The 21,330-nt window shown below is 42.2% G+C and overlaps 1 protein-coding gene and 1 long non-coding RNA gene across 7 annotated transcripts; one reads left to right on the top strand and one right to left on the bottom strand.

The window, feature by feature from the left end:
• Positions 1-263: 263 nt before the first annotated feature.
• Positions 264-20,485, bottom strand: LOC100115798 (synaptic vesicle glycoprotein 2B). 5 transcript variants are annotated; one of them, XM_016982245.3, is made up of 12 exons: positions 19,940-20,485; positions 18,452-18,633; positions 9,971-10,373; positions 7,630-7,777; positions 7,292-7,472; positions 6,667-7,150; positions 6,492-6,580; positions 6,252-6,416; positions 6,035-6,154; positions 5,730-5,950; positions 5,375-5,537; positions 264-5,280 (listed from the first exon to the last, which is right to left on the bottom strand). In XM_016982245.3, the coding sequence occupies exons 3-12, from the start codon at positions 10,355-10,357 to the stop codon at positions 5,100-5,102; spliced, it is 2,139 nt and encodes a 712-aa protein (XP_016837734.1). In that variant the 5' UTR covers positions 10,358-10,373; positions 18,452-18,633; positions 19,940-20,485; the 3' UTR covers positions 264-5,099. The 5 variants fall into 5 exon arrangements, with proteins under 5 accessions (XP_016837734.1, XP_001600421.2, XP_008207955.1 ...); XM_001600371.6 differs by lacking the exons at positions 18,452-18,633; positions 19,940-20,485 and adding an exon at positions 14,528-14,692; XM_008209733.4 differs by lacking the exons at positions 18,452-18,633; positions 19,940-20,485 and adding an exon at positions 12,160-12,902.
• Positions 8,450-10,069, top strand: LOC116416087. 2 transcript variants are annotated; one of them, XR_004226581.2, is made up of 3 exons: positions 8,450-8,912; positions 8,967-9,315; positions 9,952-10,069. It is a non-coding gene; the product is annotated as an uncharacterized LOC116416087 (long non-coding RNA). The 2 variants fall into 2 exon arrangements; XR_004226582.2 differs by having other exon boundaries at positions 8,967-9,311; positions 9,952-10,040.
• Positions 20,486-21,330: the final 845 nt, after the last annotated feature.

Raw genomic sequence — 21,330 nt, 5'->3', positions numbered from 1 at the left:
AAATTTTTACTTGAACGTCTAATTTACAAAGTTAAACGCAAAGGGGATAAAACGGTCTACAGCTAAATGTCTAATATAAACTAATCATCGCCATTGAAATATTCACAGTCAGTTATCATTTTCAGATTTCGTTTAATCCACAGTCTCTCTCTTAGAACACTAGAACATAATAGTCTGATATCATAATAAAAGCTCGCTCATTATCGCAACCATAAAATGAACTTACGAAACATAGCCTTAGGTAGAAGTTTTTGTTCGTTCTGTTTTTATACAGAAAAAGCCATTATAATAATCTCTATGCGGTTACTGAGACGTTCGGCATAGCTCTCTAAATTTGTTCTTCAAATGGGAATCGTCTTAATTCGTTTTTTTTTTTTCTACAGTGGTTCAAATGTTGTAAACAGCGATTTGGTTAGCGCCAATTGCACACAGCTTATTTGTATTTTACAAAAAATGTTCCATTGCCTTTTTTTACAGATAACGAAGCTTTTGATTCAACGCAAAGTTTACAAAAGATATGTGTGTTGTTATGAAAATTATTTACAAAATTTGTAATTTTACAATAAATTACTGATCGTGATTGTAAAAAAGACGTTGATAAATAGTTTTTCTTTTTTCGACATGTTTGTAATATCACAAAGCTTTGTCTTATAAATAATATTTTTATAATACAGACCACTTGTTATTTATTTACGCGACCATAAGTACCCTATTTCGCTGTTGTGAATCGAGTTTTTGTTTATTCACGCCATACTCAGTAGTGTCAATCTTATGCAAACCAAAAATTTCTTTGCTATTTTCATTTAAAATTCGAGGTTTTTTAGACTCGCGAAACATTATTAAATATGAGGGCTAAGCCACTTTTACGCAAACGATACATCTTTGTTTGAATGAGGGAAAATTCAGAGTCAGCGACGAATGTATGCGCACCTCCAAGATTTTATCACCGGCACGTTCTCAGCATAGTTTAAACGCTCTCACTTTCTATTTTTTTTTATCATTAATGTTAATCTAATCGAGCTACAGCGCTCGCGAGTAAGTATGTATATGATATGTCCAATAAAATAATCACTATAAATGATGATGTATATGTATACGATGTTAGAATAATAATAAGAAACTCCTAGATTTACCCAGCTGCTTGTGCCAGCCGAACAATGTCGATTTATCGACAGCCTCTTGATTAAGTACAAAATCTTTTGAAATTTTTTTACTGAATTTGTGTGCCTGAGGAATATTACTTTTGGACTAATCGTGTCAAACAGTTATTGATATATCTTTTTTTTTAATACTTGTTCAATGACGGAAACTGATTCATAGCAAACAAGCCAAGTTACCAATCATTATCAATACCACCTTTCTCTAAAATATGGATTGTACTCTCGTCTATAACAATTCTCTTTATACGATATGTAATAACGCCTTGACTAATTTAATAACAATCATAAACTCGTTTGCGTCTTATCCTTGTCACTTATTGAAATAAATAAAATGAACAGAGACTGCAATATCTATTACATGAAAATTTTAAATTATTTTAGAAAATATGCAATTTTACGCTAAATTACTGACTACTCTCTTAATTATTTCTATCGTTGTATGTTAAAACTGGATCATATAACAAAACTCAAAGTATCACTGAACAATCGGATCAAAAATTTAATTCTTAGGCAATTTATGAGGCTACTAGATAGAATAAACTAAGCAAGCACAAGCCAGCTGCAAACAACTGATATTAGAAGTCAAGAGCAAATTGAAAGCAGAAACTTCTTGCAACCGGAATTCTTTTAGAAACAATTAAGCTTATACATATTGGTATTCATTGCAGCACAGTACATTTAGTTTACGAAGTCTGCAGGTATACATAAAACAATTCGTTCCAGAGCGCAGACTCGATTACAATATATGTACAGAGAAATATGTCTGTTAAACCGCGTTGCAGTGCAAAGAATACGTGGAATGTTCGCGAAGACATGTTACTATATGATCCTAATAGCTGGATAAAGTCAATCACTGGGTATATCGCGAAAACTATACAAGTATTACTTAGTACCTTATCATTCTATTGAGATATTATGCGATTACGTAAAAAAATACGCTTCCATACAGTAAAGTTTATTCGATTGATATTACAATAGTAATTTTCGATACTAGTGCGAAAGAGTCTATTCTCACACGAGTGGAGAATCATCTTCCGCACGTGTATCGAGCTCCGTTATGCGATTCAGGGTACGTAAATCATAACTTTAACAATTTGTCAAATAAGTAAGGTTATCCTTTACGTCCACTGTATTAAAAAGCCTATTTTATACGCGAAAACAATTTTTAATCATAATATTCCTGCTTGCAATTTGCTCTCGATGAAACAAAGCTATGGATACATTTCAGTATACGCACAACAATTTTCTATATGAAAAATGTACTAACTATTACGGGACGTAAGAGTTTTTAGAACCTATTAACAGCGTTTGTTTATCATATTATTCGATTTTTCACTAACAAGTGCCGATATGTTACAGTCAATCTTTTTCAGAGCTCTTGGATAAATATAGCTTATTGCCTATTACAATTGTTCGATACTACGCACAAAGATGCGAATCATTCATCATTTCACCTCTAATACGACCTTTCCTTTTATCTTTCGGTTGTTTTATCACGAGCTCACCAGTTTTGCTATGATTGCATAACAATCTGAGTAAGATCTCATGGAACTTTAATAATGTTCAATAATGAATCTCCAAAGTATGAGATTATTTTTGTAAGCTGTTGTATATGATTTCTTCAACGACTTGGTAAGCGATATATGTCAACAACCTCTAAAATGTGTGTATGTATAGTACGCATGTATGTATGGATGAAATAAAAATTGAGCGAGTATTATCCGTCTATGCACGCATTGCAGAATCAGAAAACAAGAAAAATGGTTAATAAGAGATCGATTTCAAACTGTAGAAAACTCAAAAGTTGAATTTATCTCAATAACGGTTACTTTGAAATATAATATGTCTCGCAAAAATTGATACAGCGTTTTTTTTTTGCTTTTATATTGCTGCAACAAGTGCTTTCTATCTATCGTTGGCCTGCAATTCATAATGTCTATATTACTGATGCTAAGAGTCTATAGATTATATTTCATTGGTATAAAGCAAAAAGGTATATCATCATGAGATACAAATTCAGTCCGATATTTCCATCGAAATTTGTGTTTCGCTTGAGTTAACTCGAAGGCGCATACTTTTCCGAGAAAAGTTTATTTTTAAATATTGATGTTGACATCAAGAACAATACATATCTAATAGTTTTTCGTCTTGTTATTGCATCGTTATATTCCCTCGTGTTTTTCACTTGAATTGACAGATTATTTTAAAATGTAAGTTGAAAGTAGTTTGCGCGGCTTATGAGCCACTCGAAAGTGTTTTACATTAAAAATTTGACACTTTAATACAAGATTTTTTTCTTTAATAAAGTACCTAGAGCGTGCGATTCTTTTCGCCATTATTATAAAGTAAAAATTTCGAAGACCCTTAGCAAAAAATGGTGACGTAGATAGAAGTACCGTTTCAAAGTACAAGAAATTGGTCTTCAGAGTTGATTCAAAGAAAATTATGTAACTACAAGTGTATCAACATTGGTCACAACCTCTTTTTATATAATCTCGTAACATTCTTGCACTTTCTATAATGTGAGTACACCAATGAAAACATGTTACATATTGACAGATATTTGTTTGTCGACTGTTTACAAAATTTAAGATATTCATTGACACAGAATATTTTGCAGACAGTTAAAAAAGAAATATTTTATTAGACTTAATTAGATGTTTTCTCGGTACAGACAACATGCGCGTAAGTGAGAACTTGTTTGTTCTCGATCCATGTGCGAGAGAAGCTGTTCTTCTACGTACGTCTCATACGGCGCAACCGTCGGTTACTTCATTTAATTATTACATTTTACTGTTCAGCGTGAAAATTTTTAAACACTCTTTATCCAATATTATGGTATTAAAATAGTCTTTTCATTTTGTCTCAAAATGAGCTTTGGATTAGAAGCTTCTTATGTAAATGCAGTATTCACTAGAAGTATTAACTAAAAACTTTCGAACCGCTTTGTATTCCTAACATACAATTCTTACGCAGGTATAAGTTGACTCATAATTATGCAAATAGACATCCCTGGTTAGAAAAATTATATAAAATTAAATCATAACGAGTGACAACTGATTACATACATTTTTTTACATCTGATTTGAAAACAAAACCAATTAAAAAGACAATAATTATTACACCAAATAAAATATACAATTACCATATTCAATTATATACAATTCATGCATTAAAATTTCGATATAAATACGAATCTAATTTCGTAAAATAATTATTCGATTCTTATTTATAAAACACATCTAAACATTTTTAATCACTGTATTTTCTAGCCAGGGAAATTCATCGCTCTTATTGATTCAGCGACAAATTCACTGATTACCAATTTCTACCATCTTTAACGGAGACATTTTGAGTTGCTTGATGATTCTAGTAAAACTCACACTTTCGTTTGACACACTTAGCGGTTCCTTTCAAATGTAGAGGATAGCGTGTGCGTTTTTCGAAATGAGTCTTTCGACGACTCGATAATTGTGTTTTCGCTTTATTCTCGCACTTAGTAGAGCTCTTGCATAGTAAAAAAATCGTTTAAAAACAATGCAATTAAAAACCATCTAAAATATACGAACAATAATGAAATGTTGCTAAGGATACCGTCTACGTTGCTTTCAAATTACATAAAATCGCGGATCCTTAACAAAAATCTTATACTTTACTTGCAGTTCTACAAACTGTATTCTTTGATCAGGGATGTAAATTTAAATCGTTTTGAGCAGTTCTACTCCTTGTTACCTTACTTTGGTCCTCTAAAAAAGAACACGAAAAAATTTGCTTTCTACTCCCGAAGCTCTTGGGATTTACCACCGTTACGAAGATTCATCACAAATGATACGTACCTACGTACGTATCTTAACTCATCAGCCTCGACGATTCACCGTGTCGAACTTTCTTTGGATACGAATCTCACAATGTTCCTGTGTATTATTTCTCTCGAGATGCTTACAAGAAGACTGAATGAGTTTGAGGCAATTCGAGAGTGGCTATACTGGCTATTAGTAACGCCGCTGCAGTCAATAATGCGGGCGCGACCAAGGGAGCGCCTACAAGAGTCTGATAGGTTGCCGTCCCTATCAGACCGGATATTCGAATACAAGCTGCCATCAATCCAAATCCAGTACATCTGTATAATGTGAATTGATCAATATTTAATAGGGTATTCAACAAATATTTATACATTTGATTGAAGTTCTACGAAGTAAGATGTCGCATATTACCTTAAATGAGTAGGGTAACACTCTACTGTTACCAAAGTCAATGCTGTCCAAGCTATGGCAAAGATTGCGATGAAGCCACCTTCAAAGCCAAGGACGGCTGTGCTATTTGTACTGACCAGCAACAAGCAAAGTGAAACGATGGAAGAGAGGAACAATGAAACACCTACAACAATGGGATTCGTTTTTCCTTTAAATCGGTGTGGAAAATAACGCGGTTCTCAAAGAAATTCACAGGAGGAATCGTCTCAAAAGATAACTGGAAAGTTAGTTTACTATTCACTTTTGAAACGTTTGCTCCAGAAGTTAAACATTTTAATAAAATTAATTTATCTTTGCGTGAATCATTAAGACTAACCAATCATTTTTGGCCGCTGAAGAACTGTAAGTGCCAGTCCAGCCAAAGCAGCCGCCGGCACGAATGAGAGTTGGGCCACAAGATGACCGTGCAGTGCTTCCTCGATGTAGATATTGTAATCCAAATCGAGAGTGGGGCACGGGCCGCTTAAACTGAGCTCCGTATTATTTTCTAGTTTGCATCTAGTAAAAACTTGTGCAGAGAGATCGGTGTCGATAAATCTATAAAACAAAAGACAAGAGTCACGTTCCTGTTTTCTTTCTTTTGAGAAAAATAAAAATCTAAATGTATGCCAAACAACTCACTTTGAATCGACAATTATACTATCAGTAAAGTGCGTCTTACTAGATTTTATACTACTAAACTCCACTGACTGGAAGGTGCAATTATCAAAGTCTACATGACTGAATATTATTTTAGAAAACCTAAAACAAAAAGAATGCATACAATTTTATTAATTCAGTCGAATAGGTAATTTAAATAAATACTGATTACAATAAACATATGAAGAGGCTTTCTTACTTGCAATTCTGGAACTTGGAATCTTTATATTTAAGATTTTCCAAAGACCCACTGAAAGTTTGGCCTACATATTCCTCACCAACTAAACTCTTGGTATGATTTTCGTATTCAATCGATCGCAAAAGTTTAAGATACTCGGGACACCATACCATCAGTCCATATAATCTGTAAATATACATTCTCGTGACTGAAACCCCTATAGCATTGTATGCGTGCAATATGCACATACTGTACACTTACCCAAATGCTGTAGCTGACCAGATGACTAGAAGCACTACTGTCACTTTTAAGTGAGGAGCGGAAAACAACTCCAAGAAAGAACTCCAAAACTGCAAAAAGAACACATTACTCAAGATTGTGATATTACAGTTTACCTGTTTCATTGAGCGCACCATCGTCTGACGATTATACCTACCATTTCAATAGAACACATGATGTCTGCCAAGACACTTGTATTGTGATTAGCCGGAGAAGGTGGTGCCAAACCACGTGGCCTTTTATTCGGAAGCTCTAGTTCAGAGAGCTGGTATTGCGCTCCGGCAGCACTCTTTTGTGCATTGTTCTTCTTGTAGATTTTCTGATAAACCATCATAGCCTCGACGTCACGGCCAGCCTCGACGAGGTACCGCGGACTTTCGGGCAGGAATATGAGGCCGACGGTGGCGCATAACGCGGGCAGGCAGCAGAACAGCAGAAAGCGGTGCCAGGCGCTAAAGTGTTCCTTGTTTTCGAGGACGACCATTTCACCGGTTGTCGGGACAACAGCCCAGGCAAGCAAAGCCGCGTAGACTCCACCTAAAGCACCCGCTCCAACCAGCATTCCGATCCACTTGCCACGGCTTGAGCGCGGACAGCATTCGGCCAGATAGGCGAACGCTAGCGGCAGCGAGCCTCCGACTCTATTTTTACGTTAACAAAACAATAAAATAATCATTAGAAAGAAGCTGCATTAAATTAGTCTGATTTGCTTCCATTTTTCTATCTGGTTTGGTAGAAATATTTGAAGTTCAGTAAAATACGACAAAGTGAAATTTACTCACCCCACTGCAGAGCAAAATCTAGTGGTCATGAAGGTTCCATATGTAGGCATGAAGGTAGCAACACCACTGAATAGAGCATGAACAGCCATTGCCGATAGCAAGGATCTTCTTCTTCCTAATCGATCCCCTAAACCACCCCAGCAAATTCCTCCAAGAGCCAGGCCCATCAAAGTTATGTTGCCTGGAATTTCAATGAGATATGAAACATGATAAAGTTCAAGGCAAGAAATTGCAACAGCATGGTCTAATTTTTATTATCATTGAAAATTGAATTACTTTTAAGATTAGATTTGAAAGAATTGCGATATGTGTTATAGATTAAAATTTCAAATGCTTACCAAGCCATCCTTTCTCACTGTCCTCAATGCAGAGTTCAACTTCTGCACTTGGTAGAATGTACGGTACAACAAAAAACTCTACTGTATCAGCAGCAAGACACAGGCCGACATAAAATGCTGCTAGTGCTTGAAAGTATCCAACTCCAGCCTATGATAAGACAGAAAGATAGATTTGAAACATTTATTTTTTATGAAAAATCAGGTGTAACATTATGCAGAAATAGCAGAGAATATTAAGTATAATTAGTCATTGGCAACTCAAACTATACATGTTTGAGTTATTGTACTGTAATTGATGATTCGCAATACTTGCTAGATGATAGATAATTGATAATAAATGGAATTTAACCTCTCAAATCTGATAATGTATAACTGCGCCAAGTAAGTAAAAATCTTGAAAAATACAAAAAATAAAATATTACTTTTTGTGCTTTTTAGTTATTTTATTTTCTCAATTAAATTGATGATTAGTTAAATTAGCATTTGAGTCTAGACATTTTTAAATGTTTAATACAAAACACATTTCTAACCCTTTGTTTCAAGACAGAATACTGAGAGATGAATCATCTTAATTAAGGTCTTGAAAACGTCATTATTCACTTGTAACCGGACAAAAACCCATACAGACTCTGCATTTTAAAATACAACATGGGAAGACTACATTCTCAACTCTTAAAAATTAACAACAAATATTTACTATATAAATAACAATTCAACACCTTCATAAATATTCAAATAAGCATTCACTCAACAATCTCTCATCTACAGCCAGCTATAAGTTATTAATAAAAACTTGCAACAATTACATAAAAGTGTATACATATATATGCGGGAGGCTTTAAATAACCGCAATTAACTTGGCTTTCTAAACTTATTACAAATGCGCTTTCGATTCGCTTTAAAACGCAACGTCCTAAGTATACACAATAGCAGAAGAAAAAAATCGATTCCCTTAGCAACTCGAAAATTCCGCACTATAGATATAGGCTCCAAAACCATATAAACAGCCTCCGCGCGGATTCCTTTGTTTGCAAACAGTGTGCTTCATCTCGAAGTGCGACCCGTCATTCGAAAACTAACTAAGTAGCTCTCTTCTATCGGTTCGCAGAAACTCGGGCCAAGCACCATTCGCACTAATGCGGAAAAGTCTCGTTATAACTATAGAGTATAGAACTCATCAGATGCAAAAGGAAAAAAATCATTCGGCGGAGATGCACGCACATCTCTCCATTGTTTCCATAACCTCAAACCAGAACAGCAGGCAGCAGCACACAACAGAGTTGGTAGGTATACAGTAGTGAAAGCATAAGAGCGAATATATGCGTATATAATTACAGGAAAATCCTCGAGGTAGGTCGTCGGTTCCCAGGGGGGAAACTTCGGCTTGACGAAGGAGTCGTCGAGGACCTCCTCCATGGCTTGCGAGGGAGAGTTGGCGACGTATAAGAAGATAAAGTATAGGTGTGCGGAAAAGAAAAGACTATGCACTGCACTGCACACGGACAGACGCGCCCTTCCCCGAAAAAGTGTAGCGCCACGCACTACTGCTGCACACAGCCGATTACACTCGTCGCGATAAAGTGGAGTAAAAGAAGCTGCTGCGGTCGAGTGGCCGCCGGCGGAGGTCTTCAGACATCCTCTACACTGTGATACGCTCTGGGAGAGAAGCTGAAGCTGTGTGCGTAGGTATAAGTATACGGAGTAGAGGCTCGCCGCTCGCGGCAAGTCAGCCGAGCCGGACTGCGCTCGCTGCTTTGTTTTCTCGCGCTCGTGCAGTGGCTTGTTGCGAGCGAGTGGAGTAGCTACTGTACTATACTGTACACTGCACTTTCTCCGTGCGGGTGCGCGCGCGAGCCGCGAGACATACACTTATTGTGTCTGTAGTAGTATCTTCAAGTCAGTGTATGCTATGCATATCTATATATGTATCGCGCGAGGGGGACGAGAGCATATATCGCGCGTGCTAGACCGGTTGCGGGGGTGTAGGCGCGCGTGAGACGGGGGGTGTATTTTATAAAGTTTCGATTTTTCTTTTCACATCGGTCTTGTTATTATACGCGCCGTCAGTGTGCGAGCTTCGCTGGTATACTAATTTCAGCTGATGCTTTTCGCCGATATAACTCCATCGCGAAGTTTCAACGGTTTTCAATTAGACCGGTCATAAAAATCTATAAATATTCATAGATTCATAGCCGCGCGCCATCATCAAGGTATTTATATTGAAATGTATGCGCTCGGCGCTTTTAACGTGCCACCTATATACTCTTTGTGTCACTGCTCTCTGTCTCCCAGAATCGATTCAAGAGACTAATAATTTTTCAGATAAAAACGCATAACCCACCTGCTTGATTGCGTCCTCGTGAAACTGCGCAAGAAGAGTGGCATCGGAGGAGTTATCAATGAGGTCGTGCTCGGCGGAATCGGCAACAACTGCAGCGACGGCCTGCTGTCCCGAGGCAGTTCCGCTCACCGAACCTGCGCTGCCAGCATTGTTACCACCAGACGAAGTGCTATTGTTGTGTCCGGCAGCCATGGCTATGCTACCCGGCTGTTGACTGTTGTTCTGCTGCTGCTGTTGCATCTCCTCGGTGTAGAGGTGGCCGGCCATTCTAACACCGGCTCGATGATGATGATGATCGCCGTGATGATGATGATGATGATGACCGGAGGACAGGCCGCCCGCCTCGCTGCCCACCAGCCACAGGCTTTCCTCCTCCGACGAGGGCATCACTGCCACAAACCATCTGCAATGCGAACGTGTCGCGTTTTTAGATTTGCTGCATGTAGTTATAGGTTTGTAAGGGATCACACGTGTCTGCATAGATATATGCAGGCGCGCCGATCGATACGAGAGAGCGTTTGTGTATTCAAAGTAAATAGAAGCCGATATGTTTGCGCAAGACTTGTGTGTGTGCGTGTGTGTGCGTGTGTGGAGTAGGTATCGATGCCTAAATGTTTAATCGCGCGCTTGTAAACTCGGCTGTTACGACTCTGTTTTACGAACGCAATGAGCCTTTTCTGTGTTGCTATTATATATACAAGTCTGCAACTAATCGCAACTGACAACGAGCGTATAACCATATGTATTTTGAAAGAACCGATTTTCCGTGATAAAAGAGCGAGTATATAGCTATACACAAGCGTAGGCGCGCATGCGAGAAAATCGAGCGACGAAAAAGTACTGCAGGGATATTTATAAAACGTGCTCGTATGCGCGCGGCCTTCGCTTGTAATTTCACATGGAAAAGGCCGCGGTCACGCCATTCGCGCCCCTGCGAAAGTATAAGGAGAGCGAGGAAAGAGCGCGGACGAGATTCGTTACGGGAGGAGAATTTTTATTACGTGTTAAGTGGCTGCTTCTGAACTTCTTTTTATATAGTTTTTTGACGAGGATGCTTTGTCAAAGCGAGTCCGGGTTCGTTCTCGTACACGAGTATTTGTGATCAAACCATCAAAGAAATAATACAACGCTTTAAACTTTTATCCCCGCGACAGAACGCTAGAAAATTTATTTTTAAGACCACGAGCAACACGCTCGAATTCTCACGAAGCGTCCGGAGGACCAATCCTCTCAGGCCATAAAACTCGCGCGTCCAGTAAATCTAAGCCCTCTGGCGTACCTCTCGATCGTAAAAGATCCTCATGTTTTTTTTTCGCCGTTGAAAATCGAGACACGCTATACTCTGTGTGCAGCGAACAATGCACCACCTCCTCTTCTGTCCATGAGCGAAAAAAAAAATTCGATAAAACGCGAGCGTAAAAATAATACAACAGCCAGTGTGTGTCCTTTGTACGGATCACGTCGGCGTGTGTGCATCGCGGAGATGAATGCGGATTATCGATGAATGCGTGTTTACGTAGAGGAAATATAGAAGCGCGACTGTCGGGGGATTGTTTATTTTTAAAGGTAGCGTCGTAATTTTACGTGTCGCAGAGTATGTATCCGTGAGGGAAGGCTCGTGTAACGAAGCGTCTGGATGACTAAATGACTACTTTTACGTGTGCCTGTTTGATACTCCGATGAATGGCGAATAACGAAGATCGATCCTCAATTTTAGCATAACGATGCGTATATACGATTGTATATTTTCGCTTATCGAAAAGAAGAGAGAGGGAGACCTCGTCACGAAAAAGCTCTCACACGCGAATATAAGTATAGGCGGCTGATGCATACCGATTGTTCTCGTGCAGCTCATTCAAAATGCAAAACTTTCGTGTACACACAATGAGGTCTATCTAACTTTTTAACTCGCTTCGCGATTCACGCACACATGCAGCGCTTACTACATTCGTGCAATAACGAACAGTCCGCGATCGAGGGACTTTATACCGGGCGTCTTATTGAAAAATTAGCAGCTGCTGCGTGATCAAGCCGGCTTCCGCGTGTCTGGACTGCTCGTAAATTGTCGCAAATGCAGCAGCAGCGCAGGCAGTTTCGATTGAAATGCAAATTCAGGGCAGGACTAATATACTGCGGCCGGAAATTTGCATACACAAATGTATATGTATACGTCTTTGCTGCGTACTTACTAACTGACTATCAATTAAAACTTATAATTGCGCCGTCCCCCCCCCCCCTCTCTCACTCTCTCTATCCGTCTATATAAGTGCTTCGGAGAAGATGTTGCCGATGCTGCTGTTGTTGTCGTTGCCTTCGCTCATCGTTGCGGCGACCTCGATCGCGGGGAGAATCGATAATGGCTCGTGATTCATTATATGCGCGCGGCACTGATTGTCATATCTAGAGACACTTTCTTCCGAGGATTAACAGGCTCCGATAGACGTGAGTGATTTGGAATTATCGGCGCGACTCATCTGCGGATCGATATGATTTAATCTGTCCTCGGTGATCTGCATATTCTGGGTTATTATCGCAGGACACTATCTCGCCGGTTTTTATAGATGTTATATACGAGAAAATGCGACGATTATTTGCAATAAGACACTCTCGACACCATCACTCGATAAACAACACTCCGATTAAATCCATCACCGCCTAAAAACTTCTCTCCTCTTCTCGTCCAAGCCTTAACCCTCGAATACCCGCACTTCCAATTAAGCCGAGCAAATAAACGAAGAAAAAACTCTCCCTCGTCTCAAGCACAGCAGCAGCAGCAGCAGCACCGACGACAGCACAAAGACATCAAAGCTCATACGCATCCGCGTAATAATTCCGGTAGACGGAGCTTGCGTTTTGAAAAAAAAGCGCGCGCGCGAGAGTCGAGGAGCCGCTGGAACGACTGCGTGTACGCGATTGATCTCGCGCGCAGCAGCTACTGGCCCTCCCTCTCTCTCTCTTTCTCTGGTGCACCTTATACTCTACCGCGTCTGCGCGGCTAATTAGCCGCTATATATTTTGCTGAATAAACGTCGGTGGCGCGGTGACGCGCGCCGCAAAGCTGCATTGTATGAGGAGAGAGAAAGCGATCGCGTGCGACTACATAATGATTCCTGTATTCGCCGGGGATTATTTGCATATCGTCTCTGTGAGGTTTCTCGCGCGTGTGATCTTGAAAAGTCGAGGAGACGCTGATGTGTACTGTTGGTTTTCGAGATGTCGAGTGTAGATTGCGGCGGTGTAGCCAAGTTTATGGATTAATGTATTCGTATAATAGAGTTGAGAAAAAATCTCGCGGGTGTTCATTGCTCAATTAGTGAAGTACTGCATTAACGAGGGGACATGGCTTGGAATTTTTGCAATTTATCTGCTTCAAAGCCGTTGAATGAATATATAAAAAAAAGCCGGCGCAGTAGCTCAGAATTTCATTCGAGGCGCTGGCTAAATGTCTCTTTGATCCTCCCTCGGCGCGAGTATATTTTCCTTTACTCTAACTCCTCTTTATTCCGGGTATAATACACGCTACTCTTTTATTCTTACTTGCGCAGGTGCTCGTCGCGTGTATACTTTATACTCCGAGCTTACTCGACTCTTGTTCTCTTTTTTTCTCGTACTAGTAGGGTGAAAAGCTTCTTTTTCAAATTTGCGTTGTGCATAATACTCGGCGCTTTTACTCAATCCTAATCGAATAAACCCATTCATCAGTAAAACTTGGCTCCGAAATTCCAACAACAATTTTCTCCCTCTAACACGCCCCGCCTAGCTCCATATAATCTTATCTCACCCACTACACCCGCATATACACCCACCTCGCTATATATTCTTTCCACTCGACTCTCCACTCCCTCAAACGCGACGAGCTTCACCCTATATACACAGAAACGCTCGCGCGCGACTCGTTGTATCCTTTCCAACGAGCTCGAAAAAAAGAGAAGCTCTCTGCAGAGCTTTGACGCCGAGGGGAGTCCCTCTCTCTCTCTCTCTCGTCGCGGAGCATAATTGACATTGAGATTTTTTCTCTCTCTCTCTCTCTCTCTCTCTCTCGGGCGCGCACGACGTTTTGCGTGATTGCGCGTTATTATATACGCGCCGGGCTGCGAGATTTGCATGAATTTTCGAGAGCCCCAGAGAAAGGCGCTTTGTCGTCGCGTGTATATATATATATGTATGTATGTCTCTCGTGCGCACGAAGGCCGTCTTTGTAATATGCGCGAAGGCTCTGCGAAGGTACACGCGCTTGTATTATAATATACTTTCGGAAAGTTTTTCGACCGACACGAGAAAGATTTCGTCCTTATCGCGTCGAGCGCTGTGTGTTTTGCAGAAGATGATGATGCGTTGCATAATTTATTTCCGAGGCATCAGCGTCAAATTTTTTTACGCTCGATTATCTGAGCGCGGCTTCTCGTAATTGATCTATTTTAGTATTACACACGCGGCGTTGAAATTGTCTCAATGAAATCGATCGCACATAGGCGTGGACTACTTCTGTGCTGTACATACGTATATATTCGCGATAGGTAAAATTCCGAGCTTGTATTATCCCATCAGCAAACTTACTTCTTAAGCGCCTCGAAAAAGTGCATCTCGGCTGGAGCTCCTGCAGCGACACTTATTTGCCAAACTCACAGTAGTTCACTATATAAACAACAATAAGCACAAGACCGTGTGATATCACAGTCGAAAAGCTCGATCCGGCTTCGAGCTCGGAAGGAGACCGACTGACATCGCACACAACACACCTGTTCCCCTCTTTCTCTCTCTCTCTCTCCTCGTCGGAGTATATATGTATAAGGATATAGGTGCGTGTGCGCGGCGCGTACGCAGGCGTCAGCGAGATATCGGGGCAAATGTTTGAGGAGCTGCTCTTCGATAAGCTTTTCGCTCTCTCTCTCTCTCTCTCTCTCTCTCTCTCTCTCTCTCTCTCTCTCTCTCTCTCTCTCTCTCTCTCTCTCTCTCTCTCGCACACGAGTCTGAATTTTCGCGCCCACGCTTTCGCATCAGCTATGTGTATGTATTGTACGACTGAAATGCTCTGATGTCTCTCTTATGTGTGTGTGAGCTGGTCGTGATGTATCGCGCGAGAAAGAGCGATCAATAATCGCCGTTCGTGTGAGCGCTGATAAGGAGAGGCACGAGTTGGACGCTTACACTGTGTTTCGAAGATTTTTTAAATAGCCCGCGCTTAAGATTCGCCCGACTTGTATTTTTTCGAGGCGAATTCATTCATTGTATACTCAAAGTATGGGAGAAGAATAAGAAACACGAGTTCATTCTCTTCCTTCCACGCGTAATTACGTGCTTTAGTAGGCAGTTAACGTCCGACTCGGTGCGCGGCAAGGTGACGATTTCAGGCTCACTTTAACGGTCAAGTTCATTACACGCGCGCGGAATAATTCTCGCGGCGAAGGAAATTGCACGAAAATAACTCGTAGGTAGGCAGGCATAAACGGAGAGGTTTATGGCACACGTACGTGTACATATCGCGCGCTATATTCGTCGCGTTTGTTTTTCGACGATATCAAATCGATGACTCGTTCTCGCATATATAAGTGCGCGCCTATTGTCTCTGTCTTTGTGCTCGCACGTTTATTGATGCACTATATATTATGCAATTATACATACTGTGTCAGGCGCGTTATCTCCGAATGTAATTTCATCGGTGATACGCGGCTGCACGATAATGTGTCAATTTTAAATCCGTGTGTGAGTGTGTGACGTGAACATTTTTAATTTTCCATAGTACAATATTAGCAGACACTCCTCGTGTACGACTCCGGAATAGAAAAAGTACACAAGCAACCACTTACAGATAAGACCCAATTAAACACTCTCGCGAACATCGAGCTCGAGTTTCGGCGCCTCCTCGAATAGACACACTATAACATACGCCCGATCGCATCTGATAGTGTCTCTGCACAAATCCGCATCCTTACATTAATAAATCATCGAGCCGCGAATTCCGCGATGAGCCAGTAAATAAGTTTTCCTTCGCGCCTCGCCTCTTTTCATTATCGGCAAACAAAAAGACGTAGTACATGTACGATTGAAAAATCGTGCCGTAATTTCGCGGCGTATGGAAGAGCGATAAGAGCGAGCGTACGTGATTTTTCGAGTGTGTGCAGAGCAATGTATCTCGCGTGTGTATTTTTGTCAATAATCGATACGATAGCGTCGAAGTGTGAAAATCGCGTTGCTAAAGCTCTGGGTATGGGTGTTTCTTGGAAAAGAGTTACATAGACATGTAATGTTATAAGCCCCGTGATTATAATAGCGCCGCGCGAAAGCTCTTCGCGGGGATGCTGCAGCGAGTGTTCGCTCACATAGTATGTATATGTAGACTCCAATTTCACTTTAATTAATTGAAAGCTGCCGTCTCGCGCGCGCTGCGTAACAAAGAACGGCCCTGTGATTAAAAAAGCGACTAAAAAAGATACTCATCCCCGTACGTTTGTAAATTTAAAAATTGAAATGCCTCGTTATACTCGATGTATACGGCGTATAAAATTTCAGCCGATTACGGGCTCAATCGGCAGCTTGTAAAGACCATCCTGTGCGGAAGTTCGTCAGCAGCAGAGCGTATTTCGCATCTTTTCGCGCGGCAGACGTTTTATCGCGACGGGACGCTTGCCAATGAGCGGGGGAGGGAAGGTCAAGGCTTTCGTGCACGCGACGATGCTTGCAACAAGATATATTTCACTCGCTGTGTGCAGTGTAGTGTGCGCCGTTACCGACTACTTTTCCACGAGCTTTTCGCAAAGGCCTTGGCGCCGAGATGACGATGTGCGTCGATGGGATGCCAGTGATTGGCTAACGTTTGCGTTTCGAGATGTATATACCTGTGGCTCTTTTGTATTTTGGCGACGAATAAGCGACGCCGTAATCAAGTCTGTACAATACGAACTAAATGAGTGTACACGCGCGTGTACAATCGTGAGAGAGAGAGAGAGAGAGAGAGAGAGAGAGAGAGAGAGAGAGAGAGAGAGAGAGAGTGAGTTTACCTCTGCGTCGCGAGAACTTCCCGATTCGAACGGTTCACTCGAAGAAAGCTATATACTGTACTCTGCACGTGTCCAAACGACGGCTGTAATTAAAGCGCAAATCAAATTGACAGCCCGAGTACGATGCTGCGCGCTGCACACAATATACGCACGCGTATCGCGTGCAATTCCGCGGGAAACGCAATAATCGAAATGACCCACATTCGTCGGTCCTTATCGCCGGGACTTTTTTTACGCTGGGATAATTGGCGAACAAAAACATCGCCTATACATGTGCATGCGACATCGAAGTCGTTATCGAAGCATTAGTTTCGCTACGACGAGTATATTATATAGTCGAATTTTCGCGCTCGCTGTGTGAGCTTTAAGAAGTGACTGCAACCGTCATTATTGACGGAACTATGGAGCACGTACACGCGTTTGTTTTCGCGAAAGATAGAGATAGAGAGACACGCGTCGCTGAAAAGTTTAAAGGATCGTAAAGTTGAGCCGAGATGCGTTCCCGATATAAAGTTTTCGAAAAAGAACAATCGATTCGATGTAGCTCGCGTTACGCGACTGATGTACAGTAGCAGTTGGATTACGCAAGTGGAATAAAGATACACATTGTACCTTATACGAGTTATGAAAGATGTTAGCTACTTTTCACTGCGTAGAGATGAAACGTAAAGCAGGTCACCTACGCATATAATAAAAACCGCCAACGACTTCTTCGTTCGCTATTATATTACCGAGAATTAGGAGCTGATAATACCACACTTTCTTTCTGAAATTGGTCTCGCGGACACGATAATTATCATCCACTCTCGGGGATGGATTAATTTTTTCTTCGCTTCCGCACACTTCGCACACTTTTCGCGCAATAAAATGAGCGGGAAAAAACGGGGCGATGCGAAAACTGTTTTTATCGCCTTACACGTGCGGAGGAAATTATAAAACTTTTCGCTAATTGAGCGTAATTTCGTCCCCTCCCTCTTTCAAGATAAAGTTTTATCTACCGCGGAGAGACTGCTGCAGTTGCTTCGAATTCAATTTTTTTCCTCTCTCTCTCTCTCTCTCTCTCTCTCTCTCTCTCTCTCTCTCTCCATCTAATATCGCGCGCTTTTTTATTTTCTTTCGGAATACAGCTCCTTCTACGTATACCTTTTTCTTATATAATAAAAGAGAGTGTATATGAAATTTTTACGTAAAGCTCGCCTAGATCGTACAAGTCCGAAAAATACAAAAAAGGTGTCGTTCGTGTACTTGGTAAAAAAGTTGAGGTCTATCTCGAATTTTTCCTAAAATTCTCAATCGAGAGCCAAAGTCTCCCGCGCGTAACCCCCCACGTCGAGCTCGTTTATAGAGAAGCCGGTACAGTGGTAAACGCCGGCGTTCCATCGGTGCAGAAGAGACAGCCACGGGCGCCGATCGTTAAATCGCGCCCTCCTACTTTCTCCCTCTCTCCGCTATCCTCCGGAATAGAGCTTTACGTGTATCTTACCTGGTTGAGAGTTGATTTCCGCGATATCAGCAGCGCGCGCGTCTTCTTCTCCCTCTTCTCTCTCTCTCTCTCTCTCTTTCTCTCTCTTGGCCTGATTGTGTGCGGGGGACTGGGCTGCGAGAGATATTTTATTTTATTCACTCGCGATGCTCGATGTTTGTCGTCCTTTAGATTCTGTAGCCCTGTGGATAGAAGAGATGCTCGGTGTTATTGTAATACTTTTTAGAAAGGAATATATAGGGCTGGCAAGTATGGATGTATCGGCGCAATCAACTAAAACGAATTTGTGCACGAGTGTGTGTACAGAGCAGTCGATGCATATCGAATGTAATTTTAGAAATTGCAAGCCAAGTGGGCTACCGATGGATAGCCGATTCGATTGAAAGTCAATATTGAACTTCAAAATTATTTACTCTATTCCGCCGGAATCTTCGCTGTTTGAACAGAGGAGCTTTATTTTTATCTCTATACTATGTATTACTATATGGGTACGCGTTCTATATTATTCGAGTCGAATTGAATCTATTAACGCTAGATATAGACGTAGAGAGACGCAGAGACATATAGTATATAAGCGACGCGCTAATGTACCAACAGTTTAGATACTAATCCATACATTGTAAACCGCAAGAGCCACTTCGGCTTCGCTCATGTTTAAATGGATCAAGGCATAAATACCGATGGTGAATTATGCATACCGGCTGCGAGTGTAAATTATTATAACTGCCGGAAATGATGCGTGCGTTATTATTGTTATTTTTTTTTTCGAGCAGCGCACAAAGCACCTTTAAATTAAGAGCGAAAGTCCCGATTTGTCACAGTCTACGAAAATATATCGCGGGTTTGCTAAGTGCGAGAAACGTTTGGCGCATTATGCAGAGTTTCGCGTTCGGGGGGCAGCGTGCCAGGAAAGAATTTCGAGTTTTCGAGCTAACTACCGCAATGCCAATGCCAAATACTCTCACGACGAGCTGTCCCAGTGGCTCACGAGCTCGAGTATATTTTCGCGCGGCCCTTTTTGCACTTTCGAGGAAAAAGAAAGAGAATGTATTAGCTTGCTCGTTATTTTAAAGTTTGTAAACAAAAGCGTCGGCGTTTCAAGAGAGGCACATCGGGATGAATATTTCAACTGAGCAAGTGTACCATTACATTCAACAACGAACGGCCAAACCTACCCCGCAAATCAATGCTCGCGAAAGAGTTCACGAAAACCTAATAGAGCGCGCGGCATGAAATCGATAAGCCCGCGACATGCCAACCTCGGCGCCTCATGAAAAATTCCTCGAACAATTAGCCCCCGCTCTTTATATTGCACACACACGAAGCGTCGAACATTCCGCCATCGGGAGCACGATTCGGCCAAACTTTCATTCAACAATCCGCCCAAAGCCGAGAGCTTTCGGGGCCACTCCGATGTACATCCCCGGAAACAAAGAAGCAAAAGCTCTCTCTCTCCCTCTCTCTCGCGGTTCATCGACCAGCATTTACCTGCTCGGCGTCGATCCCAGGCCGTCGACGAAGTAGCGCACTTTTCCGCGATCACTTCGCGCACAATCTCCGATCCACTTTGACGGAATAAGAGAGAGCTGAAGCAGCGAGCGAAATAAAAAAAAAACAACAATCCACACGACACTACCGAAGAAGCAGTCTCTCAAGCACGGCGCACGATGCGCAAGCACTGGTTGCGCTTGCGGCGGAGCTTGGCCAGCTGCTGAGCCTTGCGCTCCTGCACCGGCCGCCTTATGGCCGCCACAATTGCCAGGACGATGCGCGCCAGCAGTCCGAAGAACCTGGCCAATGGTTTCGGCGAGACGACGCTGCTCGGCTGCTGTCAGACCAGCCTTTTGCCGCTGCTGCGGTGCTGCTGCTGCTGATGCATGGCTGCCGCGCCGCCCTGACGCCCTGTGCTGCTTCTGCGGCCTGTCTCCTCGGGCATTGGGCTGCGAGAGAAGAGAGAGAGAGAGAGAGAGAGAGAGAGAGAGAGAGAGAGAGAGTGAGAGAGTGAGAGAGAGAGTGAGAGAGAGAGAGAGAGACGGTCACGGCGGCGAGCACGTACTGCGGGGGCTGCGCGAGGTGGAAGATTCGACGGGCGCGCGCTCTCGCGGGCGGTGAGCTTTGTTGTACACGCGCGCACAGGGGGAGGATGCTGCAGTGCCGCTGCAAGCTCGCGCGAGCTTGCGCGGTGAGAGCAAGAGAGAGAGAGAGGATAAGTGAGTTCGCCGGGATTTTGAATGAGGACAGAGAGTGAGATTTCTTTGTACCATGCGCGAACTGGCTAAGAAACTAAAGCCGGAAACTTGCGGAAATTAGGGATTATACTTCCATCATCTTCATTATGGGGGGTGAAAAGTTTCCGAGAGTATACGCTGGTTTCCCTGTATATGCTCGCTTTTCCCGGGAAAGTAAACGAGCGAAGCGCGTGCAGAAAGCTTACGCGAGTGCGTGAAAGCTCTGCTCGAAAAGGGGGGAAAAAGTGACAGTCACCGCGTGTCTCGAGCTGCAGCTCGCGGAACGCACCTTCTCCCCTCTCCCGGGCTTCGTATCGATCGCGGCCGCTTGCTATATTCGCACCCACACACACCGGCGCACGTCCCGGCCATGTGGCACATACATACGCACTCCGCAAGCGCGCCCGCGTATTTATAGAGCGAGCGAGAGAATGAGCGACGTATGCACACACACACACACACACACACACACAGGGCATAATTGATATAGGCTGCACCAGCGACGCTTTTGCGCTATGAGCTTGCAGCGGAATGTCGATGCAAGATTCGAATTGATGTGAGCTTTCATTGATACGAGTTGATTCGACGCCAAAACTGATTGGCTAATTATTCGATAAGATTTTTCAGATTTTCATACAAGAAAGTTCTAAA

This window comes from Nasonia vitripennis, chromosome 2 (assembly GCF_009193385.2).
Source record: "Nasonia vitripennis strain AsymCx chromosome 2, Nvit_psr_1.1, whole genome shotgun sequence".
In the NCBI taxonomy this organism is placed as follows: Eukaryota; Metazoa; Arthropoda; class Insecta; order Hymenoptera; family Pteromalidae; genus Nasonia; species Nasonia vitripennis.
The sequence above is the reverse complement of the archived record's forward strand: the minus strand, read 5'-3'. Positions and strand labels throughout refer to the sequence as shown.

What these genes read in the sequence shown, in the direction of transcription:
- LOC100115798 (XM_001600371.6), bottom strand. Translation starts at nt 14,553, where the DNA reads ATGCACTTTTTCGAGGCGCTTAAGAA. An exon ending in TCATGTGTTCTATTGAAATG is followed by an intron (nt 6,581 to 6,666) that starts GTAGGTATAATC and finishes TTCTTTTTGCAG; the next exon opens with TTTTGGAGTTCTTTCTTGGA. An exon ending in AGTATAATTGTCGATTCAAA is followed by an intron (nt 5,951 to 6,034) that starts GTGAGTTGTTTG and finishes TTTGTTTTATAG; the next exon opens with ATTTATCGACACCGATCTCT.